The sequence below is a fragment of the Schistocerca cancellata genome, chromosome 3 (assembly GCF_023864275.1).
Source record: "Schistocerca cancellata isolate TAMUIC-IGC-003103 chromosome 3, iqSchCanc2.1, whole genome shotgun sequence".
Taxonomy (NCBI): domain Eukaryota; kingdom Metazoa; phylum Arthropoda; class Insecta; order Orthoptera; family Acrididae; genus Schistocerca; species Schistocerca cancellata.
In genome coordinates, this window is record NC_064628.1 from 171,029,367 (window position 1) to 171,042,846 (window position 13,480).

The window sequence follows — 13,480 nt, forward strand, 5'->3', positions numbered from 1 at the left end:
GACACAGTACTAGAAGTGGCTAAAGATTGTCTTGGAACAGTAGTGTGTAAAAGTAGGAAGAAGCAAACAGTTTGGTGGAATGATACAGTCAAGACAGCCTGTAAAAGGAAAAAGAAGGCGTATCGAAAATGGCTACATACCAGAACCCAGGTAGACAGAGAAAGTTATGTTGAAGAAAGAAACAAAGCCAAACAGATAATTGCAGCATCCAAGAAGAAATCGTGGGAAGACTGGAAACAGGTTGGAGACTATGGGTCAAGCTGCTGGAAAACCATTCTGGAGTGTAATTAGCAGTCTTCGAAAGGGAGGTAAGAAGGAAATGACAAGTATTTTGGACAGGTCAGGAAAACTGCTGGTGAATCCTGTGGATGCCTTGGGAAGATGGAGGGAATATTTTGAAGAGTTGCTCAATGTAGGTGAAAATGTGATCAGTAATGCTTCAGATTTCGAGGTAAGATGGGATAGGAATAATGATGGAAATAGGATCACATTTGAGGAAGTGGAAAAAATGGTCAATAGATTGCAGTGCAATAAAGCGGCTGGGGTGGATGAAATTAAGTCGGAACTCATCAAATACAGTGGAATGTCAGGTCTTAAATGGCTACACAGGATTATTGAAATGGCCTGGGAGTCGGGACAGGTTCCATCAGACTGGACAAAAGCAGTAATCACACCAATCTTTAAACATGGAAACAGAAAAGATTGTGACAACTACAGAGGTATCTCTTTAATCAGCGTTGTGGGTAAAATCTTCTCAGGTAGTGTTGAAAGGAAAGTGCGAGTATTAGTTGAGGACCAATTGGATGAAAATCAGTGTGGATTTAGGCCTCTTAGAGGTTGTCAGGACCAGATCTTTAGCTTACGGCAAATAATGGAGAAGTGTTATGAGTGGAAAAGGGAATTGTATCTATGCTTTATAGATCTAGAAAAGTCATATGACCGGGTTCCTAGGAGGAAGTTATTGTCTGTTCTACAAGATTATGGAATAGGAGGCAAACTTTTGCAAGCAATTAAATGTCTTTACATGGATAGTCAGGCAGCAGTTAGAGTTGACGGTAAATTGAGTTCATGGTTCAGAGTAGTTTCAGGGGTAAGACAAGGCTGCAACCTGTCTCCACTGTTGTTCATATTATTCATGGATTATATGTTGAAAACAATAGACTGGCTGGGTGAGATTAAGATATGTGAACACAAAATAAGCAGTCTTGCATATGCGGATGACTTAGTTGTGATGGCAGATTCGATTGAAAGTTTGCAAAGTAATATTTCAGAGCTAGATCAGAAATGTAAGGACTATGGTATGAAGATTAGCATCTCCAAAACGAAAGTAATGTCAGTGGGAAAGAAATATAAACGGATTGAGTGCCAAATAGGAGGAACAAAGTTAGAACAGGTGGACGGTTTCAAGTACTTAGGATGCATATTCTCACAGGATGGCAACATAGTGAAAGAACTGGAAGCGAGGTGTAGCAAAGCTAATGCAGTGAGCGCTCAGCTACGATCTACTCTCTTCTGCAAGAAGGAAGTCAGTACCAAGACTAAGTTATCTGTGCACCGTTCAATCTTTCGACCAACTTTGTTGTATGGGACCGAAAGCTGGGTGGATTCAGGTTACCTTATCAACAAGGTTGAGGTTATGGATATGAAAGTAGCTAGGATGATTGCAGGTGCTAGTAGATGGGAACAATGGCAGGAGGGTGTCCACAGTGAGGAAATCAAAGAAAAACTGGGAATGAACTCTATAGATGTAGCAGTCAGGGCGAACAGGCTTAGATGGTGGGGTCATGTTACACGCATGGGAGAAGCAAGGTTACCCAAGAGACTCATGGATTCAGCAGTAGAGGGTAGGAGGAGTCGGGGCAGACCGAGGAGAAGGTACCTGGATTCGGTTAAGAATGATTTTGAAGTAATAGGTTCAACATCAGAAGAGGCATCAATGTTAGCACTGAATAGGGGATCATGGAGGAACTGTATAAGGGGGGCTATACTCCAGACTGAACGCTGAAAGGCATAATCAGTCTTAAATGATGATGATGATGATGATGAAGGAGAAACAGTCCTGTTAAGTAATACTGCAGAATGTGACTGCTAACTGTCTCAAACAGTTAGTCCGACAATGCATGCATGAAAGAAATATTGTAGACCCTAGCTACTTTTCAAGTGTGTCACCAATCAGAGGGGGATTAACAACCACAATGATATTACAAGAACAATGGCCACCAAAGGGAAACAGGCCATCGAGAAACCTAGAAGAGTGTTTGTGTTTGGTCAAACTGAAAGAGTGTCATTATCAACTTACCGAAAAGGTGAACCCAGAACATTTAGTTCAGATCTGAAAAACACAGAATTACGGTGCATAAAGCTGAAGGACATTATAAAGAGCAGTGTGTATAATAATGTTCCAAGTGAAGTAATAAAAAGTGGCAAAGGCCTACCTTCGTTTTATGGTACCATTCAGAGAATATTGTGAAAAGAGAGATTACTATAATTGTATTGCAAAAGAGAGTGCAGGGAGACTGACAGAGGAAAGTTAACAGCAACTAATGCATCTATAACAAGGCCCATACATGAAGCATAGAGTAATTTTTGCAGTCTTATCTTGGTGAAAGATCTATTAGAAAATCCGAGGAAATTCTAGTCACACAGACATCATTGACTTTTACTGTATTTGGAAATCATAGATTGTATTTTATGAAGTGGTATCTCTCCTGAAAGTGAAATAATGACTGTAGTTGCAGTCACAGTAATAAATGTTACTGTTGCCAAGATTATCAGTCACTGTTGTGATCATTTGTGGCTGGACATTCATTAGATTAAGAGATGAATTGAGATGCCACTTATTAAGGAAATAAAGATAAAATCTTGACAGATTGTATCAAGTAAAAGAAATCAGTATTTAAAACACCTATTGTAATACAGACAAATTTACCTTGATACCATTTATGACTATGTCTGATAGAAGAACAAACATGAAATAATGAAGATAATGAATGTTAGGCTTTGGACTTGCTATTCTTCTTGTCAGGTGCTGATGGCAGTGCAAGACTGGAACTTAAGTTTCAGGAAATGATACTTTCGTGCTCTTAGGCTTCAGCGATATCATCCCAATTTGTACATGACACATTCAGAATTAAAAAATAATTGGCTTTAGAAGCTTGTGATTTATCATCATTTGAAATTGTATGTTTTTGTTGATTTTATCATTATTTCCTTAATTTAGGTTACAGGTAAGTAGACATTTTTCTTACATTTTCCTCCACTTTTTATTTATGTATTTGGGATTTATAATTGCAGTGTACCTGTGTTCATGTCTGTGAAACATGTATTTTAATTTGTTGCTATTAATGAGTTGAAGTCAAGTGCTATCTGATAGTATGATGTATGTATCTTGTTGATTTTCTCAATTTTTCAAAATGACTAACATGCTGTTTGATACTAATAATAAGAGTGACATTGATTTTATTTTATAGATATACCTTCAACTCTTCAAATATACATTCATATGAATTGCACTAAAACTTTAATTTTACATTGTGAGGAACAATTGTCATAATTGCTCTGTGTGAAACTGGAGTTCTTTATTCTTTTGAGATTTTTGGAGTTTTGTTGCTGTTGGTAATGAATATGTGTACTGGGAAAAAATAATTGCATAACTTAGATTGAAATTAATTTTGGAGTTGTGATACTTGTAATGATAATAAAAAAGTAGGTTAACATACTGGCTATATGACATGAATTGGTTTTTCAATATATATACAAAGTAAGAACATACTGGCTATATGATATGAATTGGTTTTTCAATACATCCTAAATATGAATAAAATGTTACACTGGTACATTTATCATTTATTGAACTTGTTAATAAATTTCACACATTAAAGAAGTGTGCTATGTGGATAAACAGCTTATGGGATTGAATTACACAATCACTTCCCTATCAGAATTAGAGGCAAAGAAATTGGGCTTGGGGGAGGGAAACTATTTTAAAATACGCATCTTAAATCCTGAAAAAAATTATCTCTGATTCATGTATTACAATAAAGTAGTGGTACATCATGGCTACAGTATTTTATCCTGGAAAGTTTGTGACTAATAGTAATAATAAATATGTCTTCAGTCAATATTCTGATTTTTGTTGCACTGGTTTCCAGAATTACTGGAAAACTTAGCAAATTTCAGATAAACATCCAGTCTTGCAGGTTTCAAATATATTTAATAATAAAAAAAAGAAAAACAACTATGGTATGCTATAAGGAAATAAAACAAATTTGTGGTACTGTGAATGTTGTTGTATTACAGCATGGATACATTAAGTTTCACAACAAGGCCTGCACTGAACATTCATTTTGCGATGAAAGAAATTACAATACCTTTTCAAACTGTGTGTCTCATACTGACTGAAGACTTTTTGGCTTGGGGTATTTGTGCAGCCTGTTTGATATGAGCAAAATACATTTTGTCAAAAGGCTCAGTTGAAGCTTATTCTGTCTCTGTCTTTCTGTCTATCTCTTTTTATTATAAATTTTTTAATTGCCTCATACATGTGCTGGCCTGGACTGTTGGATGTTTCTCTACTGGATGTCACAGATAATTGCAAGGACCTCTCAAAACATTCCTGCTACTCGCTATATTAACATTACTGTGTTTACTACTACTACTGCTACTAGCATTGACTGAATGTTACGTATAACATTAAATTATGCTAATACCTCATCCAGGATCCATAATCCAGACCTCTATTCCAACTTTCTTATGAATTTGTTGATTTATTTGATTTCATCACATAACATACATCGTCTTAAAACAGACAGAAATTTTACAGTTTACTGGGAACAATGAAAAATTCTCAGCCCATTTTAAGGGAAGGTAGTAATTTTTCATTAATTCATATAATTATATACACTCTTTATTTTTATAGAAAAATTTATTTCATATCATTCATTTCAGTTCACTTTTGATTATTTTACTTGATGGTTTTGTATCTGCATGATATTTTCACTAATGAACTTTTTCTAAGCTCCATGTCATGAAAAAAGTCTGTAAATTAAGCTATTATCTCATTTCCACCTTTTCATTCTTTCTCTTTAGTATGACATTTTTATTTAATAAGATCATCCACTTACTTTTGAGTTAACACATAAATTTTCTTTAATCCTCTCTTTTGAATGCCGTATTTCCTGTCTCTATCTATCTGTCATCTATCTCTCTCTCTCTCTCTCTCTCTCTCTCTCTCTCTCTCTCTGCCTGTCTCTCTCTGTCTGTTTCTCTTTATTGAGTGGGAAACGTATTTTATATATATATTTATTATATATATTACTATCATAAAAAGACAGCTTAGGAACTTTTGAGATGGTCCTTGAATACAAGAAAGCAGTAGTAGTAACCGTTTGCCCATGTTGTTGTTAATCATAAAAAGAGAAGAAGAAAACATACTATATATTTTCTTCTGCCTACTAATTGAAAATCTACTTTGGTGGGTACAAAATACATTTATATAATATGTATTTTTGTTTCCTTTTAATTATATATTTTTTCTTATCTCATCTTTACACGCATCCATACATGATGCCAGGATTTCGAGGTATTTTGAAAAAAGAAAATATAAAATCACACAGTTGTGTTCATTCTCACTGCTTCACCTACTCTCTAGTTTGCTATAGATCTGTTTAGTATATTATCATTGTTTATAAATCAGTAACAGCAAACATTATTAGTAGAATTGGTGTTCCTGTGTTCATATATTCTTTTTATGTCAATTTATAGAAAGCATATCCTAAAATATGATTTACATTTTTTTTAATTTATGAACACATGTGATTATTAAGTAACTGAACACATTCAGTTTCACAGCATGGCACACTTATATATTATATTTCTAGCAAAATAATAAAACTACATAGGTATGCACTGTTAGCTGTACACCATTTATGTACTAATCTGATAGTGAATATTTCTAAAATATAATGATACTTTGTAGACCGACCATCTCTTAAGTTACCTATGCAGATATGTTTAGAGTTCTGTAGCAGTGTGCTCTTAAATTGGGTGTTCTAAAATTATTTTCATATTCTGTATTTGGTCTTGGATCACCAGTTGTTTGATTTAGGTTCACAGTTGTTTTTCTTCTAGTTGCATGCCCTTGTACAAGTACTGCGTGCATGAAAGTGTTGCATGAACTGTCATGTTCAATTTGTTGCTTTGTTTGGCTTACTTGGAATTTTAGTGACTCGTAGACATTACATTCTGTCATTAAACTGTGTTGAATTAAAGTGTTACCATATTTGAAAACAATACATTTCTGACACAGCTTATCATTATCATTTCAATCTTTATCAGTTAAAGTGACATAAAAGCAGAGTACTGTTTCACATAATACATACCAACAATATTCCTGAGATATAGATGACCATTGCTGAAAGATGTGTTGGGTTTGGCAGTGTAACAAATTAGTGAAATATTCAAAGTAACACACATTTTCTGGTAATGAAGTGATCTTATGGGTCTTTGTATTGCCTTATGTATGTATTGAAAGGCAAAACAGAATTACTTTACTTGGGTGTTTTATACATGAGACAAAAAGCTTAACACATAGTCGAAACTTAATTTGAGGTCTATAATTGAGGGACAGATTCATAAGTTAAATAACCATATACCAGTAAAAGTCCTATATCTGTAACAAACATGAAGTACTAAAATTATGCATACAGAGATATGAATATAGACTTTATGAGTTTCTGTAAGTTATTTAAAAAAAATATGGATAATGATGAGTTTCCGTAAGTTATTTTAAAAAATGTGGATAATAACTTTCATCCAGCAAGACAAATGAAAAGTGGCATTAGTGTTGGTATGTAGGTAATCACTGCTTGCAGTTGAATGTTCAGGACTTGTTATTAGTTCACTTAATACTCCCTGAAATTGACAGTGTGACTTGTTGGCTTGCAAGGTACATTTTGAATCATTTGTGGATTTCCAATGCCAATGGCCTTGCCACAGTGGTAACACCAGTTCCCATCAGATCATGGAAGTTAAGAACTGTTGGGCTTGGCTAGCACTTGGTTGGGTCACTGTTCAGGTCTGCCAACTTTTGTTGGCAAGCAAGGTGCACTCAGTCCTTGTGAGGCCAGTTGAGGAGCTACTTCACTGAGAAGTAGTGCACTGGTCACGAAAACTGACAGTGGCTAGGAGAGCAGTGTTCTGGTCACATTCCCCCTCCATATCCACATCTGTTGATGCCTAAAGGCTGAGGATGACATGCCAGCCAGTCGGTAACATTGGGTCTTCAAGGTCTGTTCGGATGGTGTTTTTTGTGGATTTCCAATAACTAGATTTATTTCCATTAATGGATGTGCCCCTTCATGCCAATTATGCTCTCTTACAAATTAAGAATGCCAACTTAACAAATACAAACAGGTTTCCACCAACATAGTTTACCGAAGTGATGTGCTTTATGGGATTTACACTGTCAGAACAGTATTTTAAATTCAACAGTAGATTCTAAAAAATAAAAATAAAATAAAATGAGGCAGCAATGGGGACCAACTTGTCCGGTTTGCCATGTGAACCATATACCAACTACGTAGAAGACAGGACTTTTTAAGTCCTGACCAACAACCTCTAAAAATTATTTATAATTGTATATATGTAGACTGAAAGTGAATTTCAGACAAAGGCATGGAAGATGAGACACAAACATTTCCTCGAGAGCTGCCTGAATCATGCAGGTATGTGCAACCCCCCTATTCCACATGCAAGCACGATCCCCCCCCCCCCCCCTGCGTGCGCACACACACACCACACACAGACACACACACACACACACACACACACACACACACACACACACACACCACTGTGCTGATACTCACTAGCCTTTGAGCAAGTACCAGGACAGTACCATTTCAAATCTACTGACTTTCTAACTCCACCATAACATTCAAGAAATACAGACCACAGCTGTAGGGTACCATTCAAGTCATCAATTTTTTTATGACTCTTCTAAATGGCTCAGAAGTGTTATCAAGCTGACCCTGTACAAATCTAATATCTTTTAGAGAGCTCTTTAATTTGTGGGTGAAATTTACCTCCTACAGGAGGCCCCTCCACTGCAGAGTGAAAATATCATTGTGGATACTATATATAGTTCTGAATCAGAACTAATGTAATCTTGACTGGCTCATTATTATTCATGTGTAGAAAGTGCAGTATGGGGTTGATGTACATCTTGTGTACCACAAACCATTAGGTATCATATGGCTATGGCACCCCATCTGAAAGCACCTCACCCCTCTCTTCCACTCATCATTCTCTCTCTCTCTCTCTCTCTCTCTCTCTCTCTCTCTCTCTCTCTCTCTCTCTCTCTCTCTCAACCACCCCTCTCACCGTCTTCCATCCATCCCTGTTTTCTTCATTGCTCTTTCCCTCTGTGTCCACCTCTTGATACTCCACCTTACTCTGCCATTCAATCCCAGAGCCTCGCGCCTCCCACCCGCTCTCCCACATAATATGCTAAAGTAAGAAAAGTTTGTTATGTGTAACTTATTGACACTACTCTTGCAAACTTTTAGTAAACAATCTCTGTATGTCAGTTCATGAAAAATGGAAGCTTGTAATGTGGATGCAATTTGATAAAGAGCCTGTAACCATTGTAGTGTATTGACACACATCAAAAAAAGTTTTGCATCATCTCAGTTTGGAGAGTTCCAGAACCTGTACAGAAAATGGGAATACAGATCAACATAAACATCATTTCTGCTCTTTTTATTACTCATGAAAACCACACATTGCCTTATGTACCACAGTACAGCGAGACCTTCAGAGGTGGTGGTCCAGATTGCTGTACACACTGGTACCTCTAATACCCAGTAGCATGTCCTCTTGCATTGATGCATGCCTGTATTCGTTGTGGCATACTATCCACGAGGTCATCAAGGCACTGTTGGTCCAGATTGTCCCACTCGTCAACAGCAATTCAGTGTAGATCCTTCAGAATGGTTGGTGGGTCACATTGTCCATAAACAGCCCCTTTCAATCTAACCCAGGCGTGTTCGATAGGGTTCATGTCTGGAGAAAATGCTGGCCACTCTAGTTGAGCGATGTCGTTATCCTGAAGGAAGTCATTCACAAGACGTGCATGATGGGGGCAGGAATAGTCATCCCTTAAGATGAACACCTTGCCAATATGCTCTCGATATGGTTGCACTATCGGTCAGAGGAGGGAATTTATGTATTGTACAGTTGTTACGGTGACTTTAATGACGACGAGCGGCGTACGTTGGCCCCACATAATTCCACCCCAAAACAGCAGGGAACCTCCACCTTGCTGGACTCGCTGGACTGTGTGTCTGAGGTGTTCAGCCTGACCAGGTTGCCTCCAAACAAGTCTCTGCCAATTGTCTGGTTGAAGGTATATGTGACACTCTTCAGTGAAGAGAACGTGTTGCCAATCCTGAGTGGTCCATTTGGCATGTTGTTGGGCCCATCTGTACCGCACTACATGGTGTCGTGGTTGCAAAGATGGACTTCACCATGGACGTTGGGAGTGAAGCTGCGCATCATGCAGCCTATTGCACACAGTTTGAGTCATAACACGACGTCCTGTGGCTGCACAAAAAGCATTATTCAACATGGTGGCTTTGCTGTCACGGTTCCTCTGAGGCATAATCCATAGGTAGCAGTCATCCGCTGCAGTGGTAGCCCTTGGGCAGCCTGAGCAAGGCATCTCATTGACATTTCCTGTCTGTCTGTATCTCCTCCATGTCCAAACAACATCACTTTGGTTCACTCTGAGACACCTTGACACTTCCCTTGTTGAGAGCCCTTCCTGGCACAAAGTAACAATGCAGACATGATCGAACTGTGGTACTGACCGTCCAGACATGGTTGAACCACAGGTAACACGAGCCGTGTACCTCCTTCCTGGGGGAAAGACTGGAACTGATTGGCTGTTGGACCCTCTCCATCTAATAGGCACTGTTGTTTACATCTTTGGGTAGGTCTAGTGACATCTCTGGACAGTCAAAAGGGACTGTGTCTGTGATACAATATTCACAGTCAATGTCTATCTTCAGGAGTTCTGGGAACTGGAGTGATGCAAAACTTTTTTTGATGTGCGTATATTGCTGTTTATCTATGTGACATAACTATAAATTTTCAGATCTGTGTAGTAAGCAATGCAGTTTTCACTCCTGCATCCATAGAGTGCGACAAACAGGCCAGGAGATTGAACATATAAAATCAGTCTCTGTGCCATATTAGTTTCCATGGAAGCTTTGGATGCAATCTCCAAAGCAATAGTGGAATCATAAAGAAAGTAACTGCTTCCTCATATTATGTTTTTCAGTTGTATGGTGAACACAATTATTTTTGTCCTACAAATAAAGATTTAGTTTTGAAAGTTGTAGAATATTTGTTATTTTCTTGATGTTTATAGAAATGATGTGTAGAATGTTGTTCAGTCACAATACTTGCGAAATTACTTAATAAGGTGACAGACTGAAATACATGGAAGTAGAGTTACATTTTGGTTGCAAAAAGAGACAACAGCAACTTATTAACCAATCTGTAAAACACATTGTTGAGACATTTCTTGTGTTTACCATAACAGAATATTCAGAAGTAGAAAACACCCCATACAAAATTAGGAAATGTGGCTGTTTCCTCTTCTTTATTCTTCACTAATTGCTTGGCCTCCTGCAGAAAGTACATTTCAACCAAAACTTAAAGAGCTGTCTAAAAGATAATAGGTTTGTACAGGGTCAGATTGATAGCACTTTCAGCCATTTGGAAGAGACAATACACATATTTTGATATTTCTTTACCTTAAGTTCCATAAATAATTGTCTTTACATATTATTGTCAAATCAAAATTCCGTGCAGCACACAAAATGAATGGAAGAAACTTACACAAATTATTTAATGGCCCTAATGTCCAGCATTTACACATGATGCTTTTCATTGGCTTCATGCCGAGGCAAAGAAAGATACTATGGTTGAAACTAGTGCATGCCTTGATTCAATAAATGCAATCAAATAAGTGACAGAAAATGTGTCCAGACTGGAAGGATGATGCGTCACAAATCAACTAATAATTTAGTTGAATCTCAGAAATGAAATGTATATTGTAATTTAATATTTCATAACACTGTGTGTGGCTAATAACTTGTATTTATTCTGTTTGGATTTTTAAGGCCGTAGGGAAGCTGCCTAACACCCTATTCCTAGCAGACAAAAAGCTTTTAGATACTAAAGAGAAATTAGAAAATCCAGAGATAATTTCATAAATGTAAAAATGATTCTGATGTATGAGGTAATCGAAATGCCTTTTTTACAGACTGGTAAATGTCAAAGACAATTCACAAGAAAATTATTTCAGCTGCCTAATAAATGATCAAGATTCTCATTCTATATGTTTCTATTGTTTAAACTTTCTGAATGACTGTATTTAGAGTATACCACTACAGTAGCGGATATACTATGAGGTTTCTGGTGCTAGGATGTTTGCTTTGGAAAACTGGGGATCAGAATAATTGACAGTGAATTGTGGTCATTCATTCCGTGATGTATATTTGCAATCCGTGTGGTTTGTGTACAGAACACATGTCAAAAATTTACATTACAATTACAGTGATACTAATAAATAATAATAATAAATAATAAACAATGTAGGGAAAGATGGATGATAGATTGCTACTTACCACAATGATGACTGTTAAGTTGTAGACAGGCACAATTAAAAGACCTTACACAAAGCTTTCAGCCACAGCCTCGATCACAAAAAGAGAAACACACACCATTCATACATTCATGCAAGCACACCTCATACACACATGACTGCCAACTCTGGACCTTGGGCAAATTGTGCCTGTCTGCAATTTAACATGTCTTCTTTATGGCAAGTAGCAATCTATCTTTTCCTACAGTGTTGATTTTCCTATCTGGAGTTTCCATTGTTTGATTTTATGTGCATACAGGGTGAACATCAATAAAACTGACAAACTGCAGGGATGGATTCCTGACTGGAAATGGTGGAAGAAAGGTCCTATGCACATGTGCCCAGGAAAGCTTCATTGCCATGGTAGATGACACTGACAAATGAAAGTTTCTCTGACCACATGCTGTGTTTTCCTTGTGTGTTGGAGGCTGTGTGATTGATGCAGCATACTGTAAGTAGTGGAATGGTTTGGTATTCATGTCGGAAACAAGCCAAGATGATATTTGTGTACGATCAAGCAGTTGAAGAAAGTCGAGAGGCAGAACCCAGTCCTCCAAATGTGGTGTATGCCCAATCCCCTGCCTCAGATGCACCTATGTAGGTGGGACTGAGAAATTCTATGAATGGTCTTCACATTTGTCTGTCTGAAAGGACCCATGATCACACAAATGCCCAAAAAGGGCTTGAAATGTCTTGTGATGTAGTTGGTGTCTGTGAGGGTTCGGGTTTTGGCGCAACGTCCTGCCTCTCGATCGTATGTTTCTGCTTGGCCGTGCACAAACATGATCTCAGGTCATTCCAGACATGAATACGGGACCATTCTGCTGCTGTCAGTATGCCGTATCCATCACATAGCCTGCAGCACACAAGGAACACATGGCATGTAGTCAGAGGAATGTCATTTGTCAGCACCATCAACCATAGCAGTGCTGCATTTCTGGACACATGTTCATAAGAATTTTTTTTCTCCATTTCCACTCAAGAATCCGTCTCTGCAGTTTGTTGGTTTTATTAATCTTCACTTTGCGTATGTCTACAATGTGTGACCATGCTGTTTTGAGCAATTCCACAAGAAATATTTGTTGACAGCAACAGCTTTACAACCAATGCCAGAAGTGTGTTGTAACTAATGGTAATCACTGTGAAAGCCATTAAAGGTATTCTGTTTAGAGTTTCCTTTATTTTATGAGACCATTCATTAAATTTTTCAGATGCACCTATGTAGGTGGGACTGAGAAATTCTATGAATGGTCTTCATTAGCTACAGCACACTTCTGACACTGGCTGTAATGCTTTGGACTGTGTCAATAAATGCTTCTTATGGAATTGCTCAAAGCACTGTGGTCACACATTGTTGGATATCCACTTCATTACAGGAGATGAGACCTGATTCTACCAATAAAATCCAGAGACTTAGTGACAGGTGTTCCCCACCTTCATCACCTCGCAAAAAATTCTTCTGGCAAACTCCAAGATGAAGACAATGTTGATTTCCTTTTTTGACAGCAAGGGCTTGATGAATCATAAATTTCCACATGAGGGCAGTAGGGATGACATGAACACCATGCCATTGACTGTTGCTGGGTCTCTGGATGTATTGGTAGTACCTAACACCACATAGAATGCAAAGGCTGATAGCCTTGATGGAGGAAATGGATGTGGTACATTCGACAAACATATGTTTAAGGACAGAGTGATTACATTGTGACTGTTAATGGGCTATGGCGGCAGATGACCAATGCAAGTGCCTTTGTTAACAGCAAGACA

The 13,480-nt window shown here is 37.7% G+C and overlaps 1 protein-coding gene across 1 annotated transcript in view; it reads left to right on the forward strand.

Moving 5' to 3' along the window:
* LOC126176184 (MAP kinase-activating death domain protein) overlaps positions 1-13,480 on the forward strand; it is a 545,775-nt gene that overhangs the window by 488,183 nt on the left and 44,112 nt on the right. The window contains exon 35 of the mRNA XM_049923326.1: positions 5,573-5,581. Within this exon, the coding sequence (XP_049779283.1) occupies positions 5,573-5,581 (9 nt within the window). The remainder of the gene's footprint in view (positions 1-5,572; positions 5,582-13,480) is intronic.